This window comes from Cucurbita moschata, unplaced genomic scaffold, assembly GCF_002738365.1.
Source record: "Cucurbita moschata cultivar Rifu unplaced genomic scaffold, Cmos_1.0 Cmo_Scf00023, whole genome shotgun sequence".
Taxonomy (NCBI): Eukaryota; Viridiplantae; Streptophyta; class Magnoliopsida; order Cucurbitales; family Cucurbitaceae; genus Cucurbita; species Cucurbita moschata.
The window spans coordinates 2,497,676-2,504,080 of record NW_019268539.1 but is presented as its reverse complement, the minus strand read 5'-3'; the positions used below and the strand labels follow the sequence as shown (position 1 = coordinate 2,504,080).

The window sequence follows — 6,405 nt, the reverse complement described above, 5'->3', positions numbered from 1 at the left end:
CTTGAAATGACTTTTTAAAATAGTGATTTGTAAATATATATATTATTTTCTAAAAGAGTATGATTGAGACCAGGTGAATTTGAAGAGAGAGTACTTGTTAGAATATTTATTGCCCAAATAAATATTTAATCATTTAAATTTTTTAGAATGTAAAATTAAATATCAAATTAATTTCTAAACCCACTTTAATTATGTTCTAATTACATTTTAATTACTTTCTTGGTTTTATATTTTAGAAAATTTTCAAATTTATTTAAAAAATAACTAAACATAAATTAAAAAATAAAATAAAATCTCAATTATATATATATATTAAGCTAATTATCACAAGTCACAAAAAAAAAACAAAAAAAAAACTCATAGTACACAGCAAGATCCTAATTTCCACAAAAAAAAAAAAAATTAAATTAAACAAAAAAAGCCCTCAAAATTTTACCACTGATTTCAGTTTTATCTTGCTCAAATCATCCGGCTCTGATCGGTAAATTTTCCGGCGAAAATTCCGAGCAAGATTTCTTCCTCTGCAACAAAGAGGAGCTAAATCCGAGCATGGAAGTCCCCATGTCGAAATCCAGGACGATATCCTCCATTTGATACCCACCCAAAACGACGGCGTTTCTTGGCTTCAATCCACCGTCGACGAACCCTAAACACAGAGTTTCATCGTTCACCTTCACCATGGAATTTCTTCCATTAATTTTCCATCCCACCATTTCGCTCTGCAAAATCAGTTCAATCTCCGGCACTTTCGGCCCTGTCGCTGTCATCTCCATGTTTTCCGATTCAAAACACGCCTCAAATGGCGCCACAGGTGCCACTTCTTTCATGTTCATCGCCGCCGCTGCTGCTCTGAAAGCCGCCGTCAGAGAGTTGAAGATGGAACTCTCTAGTGTGGTGTATGGAACAACCGTGCTTAATCTCGTCCCTCCGCCGCTTCCGCCATCCAAATCGAGAAGCGACTTGTTCAGATCGAGGCGGTTACCGTCGACTTTGATGGCTTTAACGTTGATGAAATACTCCGGCGACTGCGAGGCGTCGATTTTCTTCGTCAAAATCGGCGTGTAAGTCAAAGAACTCGAAATCTCAGATCCATAAACAGAGTCTAGGTTTCCACTATCCGGAAAAACAACGCCGTTCGTCGACGAAAGACAAACGGAAAATCGCCGGTGAAAACCGAGCTCAGTCGCGATCTGAGCCGGAAGCGAGATTTGATTCCGGCCAAGCCCCAAAACTCCTTTAGCCGACTCCGCCAAACCTTGTAAAAGAAACCTCGGAGCACAAGAATGAAGCGCAACAATCACCGCCGCCGTTGACCGGTCCAAAGACCTCACGGCGACCGTATCCTCAACCAGCACCGCCTTCCCTTCCAAATCCCCAAACGGATTCCCAGCAATTACATCACACGCGCTGCCAGAAGATCCAGATCTACCCCCACCAACCGCCGCTATGCACTGAATAGACCGACTGAGAATCGGCCGGCTGGAGGAAGAGCCACCACAAGCCATCCAGAGAAACTGGCCGCCAAGATCAACGGCGAGATGGACAGGCTTAATCGGAGAGCCATGATAGAGCGTGGCCAAATACTGATTAGTAACGGAATCTTTGTTGACGGGAATGACCAGAGAGAAAGCTCCGCCATGGAAGAGGGCTGAGAAACAGAGAAGAAGACGAAGAAGAAGAAGAAGGCGAGATTCGGGAACGGCCATGGAAATTTGGAACAGTCGGCGGAGATTCGCCGCGTATTGGAAATTGGTTACAGAGAGAGATAGTGGAGACTTTGGCAGAGAGAAAAAATGCCAGGTGGAGCAGTTTGTTTAAGAGAATATATTTATAAAATTTATCGTATAATTTTATTTTATTTTTTAAAATAAAATTCATTTTATAAAAGAAAAAAATGATGGGATGCTGAGGTGGAAATAAAATTGCTATCCTTTACATTATCTTCTTTGCCCAAATTTATTGGTCCATGGTTTTCAACAAGTCCACGTGCGAAATGAAGAACACACCCATTCTTGTTATTTATAGTCTATTTTCAACGGTTGGATTTCAGATATGTCTATTTAACGGCGGAGATCTAAAAGTATCTACCTTAATGAGCGACCGAGAGAGAGAGACAGAGACAGAGATCAAAATCATCTGGAGGAGTCCCTGCCCCGGCTCGATGTTTGAAAAAAATAAATTGACCATTTTGTAGGGACGAGGATGGAGACGGAGAAAGCATCATTGAGTTGTGGGTTTGGATGGTTACAAATGGTATTATAGTCATATACGGGACGAATTGTGAGATCCCACGTCCCACATCGGTTGGAGGGGGAACAAAGTAATTTTTTAAAAGGGCGTAGAAGCTAAATTGTTAGGATGACGACCATATGTAATGGATCAAATTGGACAATATCTACTAGGGATAGACTCAGTCAAACATGCACGGATGAAGTAAAAGTTGCATCACTTGTCTAATAATACATCGAAACTACAAAACACAATCACGATTCAGATACTGTTAGTCTAAGTAAGAAAAGAAAACGAGAAACGACAAACGAGTTGTATTAGAGATGTCCGGACAAGGACAAGATCTCTAAAAGCTTCTATATTTGTCATTTGCTCGGTAAATTTATTAAAAGTGATATTTTTTTCCGACCAAATTTAAAGTTTTTTATTTTAGATTTATTTTTCGAAAACTAAAAAATTTATATTATGATGTAAAAAAATGATTTTATTAGATAATCATATTCTAAGACTGAAATTATTTAATATTTTAAATCTTAAAGAAATAAAATTGGGAAGCAAAGAAAATAATTATTAATTTTTCTAAATTTCAAATAATATGTAATTATTTAATAAAAAAATACATTTATATTCAATGTCATGAAATTTTACCGCGCAATCGTTGGCTCAGGCTCGCGGTTCGTATAAAAGAATTCGTTCCCAAACGCAGCAGAATCAATGGAGGTTCAGTCTTGGATGGTCGGATTTCTCAATCGATCCAATTCCGCCAGAAACTCGAAAAATTTCCTGGTGAGTATTTCGATCCTCATTTCTTGTAGTTTGTCTATTAGATTGCGATTCACCAAATGAAAAATCGAGTTCTTCATCGAAGTTACCGATAGTTTCTACACTGGTTAAATGATTCGTTGTTTTCAATTGAAACTTCAAGTTTCTCGAGTTATGTTCAAATCCAATGAGTAGAAAAATTATCATACGTTTTTCGTTGATATGAGGAGAATCTGAACTTCTTTTTCTGTGAATGCCTGCAAATCCATTTGTGTTTCTTTTAAGTGGAATTTGTTTCTGTGGATAAGCGGAGGGGAAGATTTGGGGATGTGATATTGACATGAGATTTCGTTTTCGAATAGTGAGTTTTAATTCTGTAGTGGTTTAACTATTTGGCGTTTGTTTGAGGCATTCCGTTCAATTTAGTTTATTGATCCTCATTTTTCATTGAATCTTGAACAATCTTCGTCGTCTTGTACAGATTTTAGGCTTCTGATGTCATATATATAATTTGGATCTGTGATCATCTCATTTGTTTTTCTGGATCCTATGTTCATTTCAAGTCTCAACCTAAAACAATGTTTTAAACTATGTAAATTGGGATGCGATTTAAAACTTGTTGAGAAAAGATAGAAATCTCAATTCGGCGTGCCTTTTTTGACGGAGGATGAAAAGAAAGAACATATAGATCTTGGTTTTTGTTTCTACTATGGAAGCAGATCGCGATGATGAGTGTTCGATTAACTGTTCTCTGTAACATCATTTGTCTAGAGAGAGGCCTTAAAGAGGACAGAGTTCCTTGACAAATTGAAGAGGTAATCCTAATTAGAATGAGTTTGTAATGACTTTTGAAGGTACTGGTACTTAGTTTGGGCAACATTACTTCAGTTTCTCTCATAACACTTTAAAATGTTTTTAGCACAGTACTTTTCATCATTTCAAAAGTCATCGGAACCAATCTTTTGGCTGCTTAATTGTGCCTTATTATTCTAGTCAGTGGTTCAGACCTCTGCTTAAACAGCATTCTGAAGCTGTTGTCCTTTGTGGTATTTTAGTGTCTGTTCTTAGGCTCTATTGGAGCCACCCATCACAAGGATCAACTGAAGAAGATGAATATCAGTCGCATTTAACCATTCCTTGTTCCTTTCCACCGATGATCCAGATGATTTAATATATAAAACAGTTGGTGGTATGTAAAGTTCCAAGTTCTATTTGGTGCAACAAACCATTTGCTACGGACATGTCCTGTAACTTCATAGTTTTACCCAATCTTTGTTGGAAGTTGCTATTAGGGACCTCAAAATTTTTCCCTATGGGCCTATATATAACGCTTTAAAGAATGATTCAATCTCCACTTTTCACAACCAAAGAGTAGGATTAATTCGTTTCCAGCTGCATCTTCAGAAAACAGAACTGTTTCCACATGCCATTGTTCATGTAGGATATTCATTATCTATCTTATAATACCCAGAACGATTTCTAGTATCATACCCGTTTAAACTTAATGTACTGAACTTATGATTGTAATGATTCATAAGTTATCAGTGCTTATCATTGTAACAATTTATAGTATCAGTTCTGTTTAGGCTTCATGTACTGAACTTGTGATTTTCATGATTCATAACGTAAGTTATCAGTGTTTATAATTGTTTTTCTATCAAATGGAATTCCTACTGCTTCATCCAATGTTATTTCCTGTTGTGTGTTAACTTGAGTTAGTCTTGGACACTAGAAGGTGAATCTTTGGCGTGAATACTGCAAAGACCTTCCTCGTTCTTCTTAAACTCCATGTATTTTGTTTTCCTCCTTCCCAACTCATGGGATTTGTCAAGCGTTCCTATTCAACGGTTAATATTCTTGCATATCGACCTCATTTTTCTATGTTAGGTCTGAACTTCTCTTCCATTATCTTGCAGTGTAACCATTACAGTTGCCTATCTGATGAAAAAATGTGGTAGGTGTGAGATCCCCACGTCGATTGGAGAGAGGAATGAGTGCCAATGAGGACGCTGGGCTCTGAAGGTGGTGGATTGTGAGATCTCATATCGGTTGGGGAGGAGAACGAAACATTCTTTATAAGGGTGTAGAATCCTCTCTCTACCAAACGTGTTTTAAAAGCTCTGAGGGAAAGCCCATCCCACGTCAGTTGAGAAGGAGAACAAAATATTATTTATAAGCGTATAGAAACCTCACTTAGCCGACACATTTTAAAAATCTCGAGGGAAAACTCGAAAAAAAAATTAAAGACGACAATATCTTCAGGCTTGAGTGTTACAGTATGAGTCCAACTCAAGCATTGGCATGAGTAGACAACCGCAGGCAGCTCGAATGTCGGTTTCATGGTTCAACTCAAGGACTTAGAAACAGCTTCAAGGTTGGTTTTGTCCAACTGAAACTGGGCCTCTTTGTTCTTCGCTTTCAACTTTCCTTCACCTGAATCTATGTGATTTCATCATATGTAGCTAGCAGAGGGGACGAGATGAAACTATCAAATGTTAGAGTTCTCAGCAGCTGCAGATAACTAAAATTAACAACACAATCAGGTACATCTCTCGAGACACTATAGAGCTTTGTGATTTTCTTGTTCCAGTCAGAAGTAAACATATAATCGCATGAATATAGGGGTTGATATAGAATATAACTTTCTTACACTGATCTCGATTATTATTAGTAAATGCATATAGAAGAGGAAAAAAAAAACTATTTTTATAACATATGGTACTTTTTATAATTTAGCGGACAACAATTGATAACACGGGCTGTTACTAGGCCCATAATGAAAGTAGGTCCACAATCGTATGGTCTATTCCTCAGCCCCATAGCAATCCACTGGAGAGCCCAAATCCACTTTTGCCGGCCCATTAGCAGACATAGGGGGAGAGTCTTTACTTGTAGACAGAACACACATATATTCCCCTTACAATTGGAATATTTTCCTTTTGCAAGGAAGTCCTTGCAAAATAATTCACTTTGGCTTTTAAGTCAGTGTCATATTTCCAATAATTATTGGATAAGATGCTAACTATTAAAAGTATATTTCCAACAGCAGCCAAAAATTAAAACCATTGTTAAAATAGCCCATACTATATCTAGTTTCAATAAATTAATTACCCTGTTTGTGAGTCAATTTTTATCTTTTTTTTTTTATTTTTTTTATTTTTTAACTTCGTTAAGTTTAACTCAAAACTTGAGTAGATAATGAAATTACTATCCAAAATTGGCTTTTCATTTTGTTTAGGAGACTTAGGTATGAGCATTATTTATTTTGGTTTTTGTTTTAGGAATAATTACTAGAAACATGATTTGAAATTTTGAAGTGAAAAATAATGGTGGAAAAAAAGAGATGAGCCCACAAGGAAAGGAATGTCTCTATCAAAGGAAGTGTGAAACTACCAAAAAAAAAAAAAAAAAAAA

General features: G+C 36.9%; 1 protein-coding gene across 1 annotated transcript; it reads right to left on the bottom strand.

Moving 5' to 3' along the window:
- Positions 1–363: 363 nt before the first annotated feature.
- On the bottom strand, positions 364–1,807 carry LOC111460386 (basic 7S globulin-like). The gene has a single exon (XM_023103633.1). The coding sequence runs from the start codon at positions 1,704–1,706 to the stop codon at positions 465–467; it is 1,242 nt and encodes a 413-aa protein (XP_022959401.1). The 5' UTR covers positions 1,707–1,807; the 3' UTR covers positions 364–464.
- Positions 1,808–6,405: the final 4,598 nt, after the last annotated feature.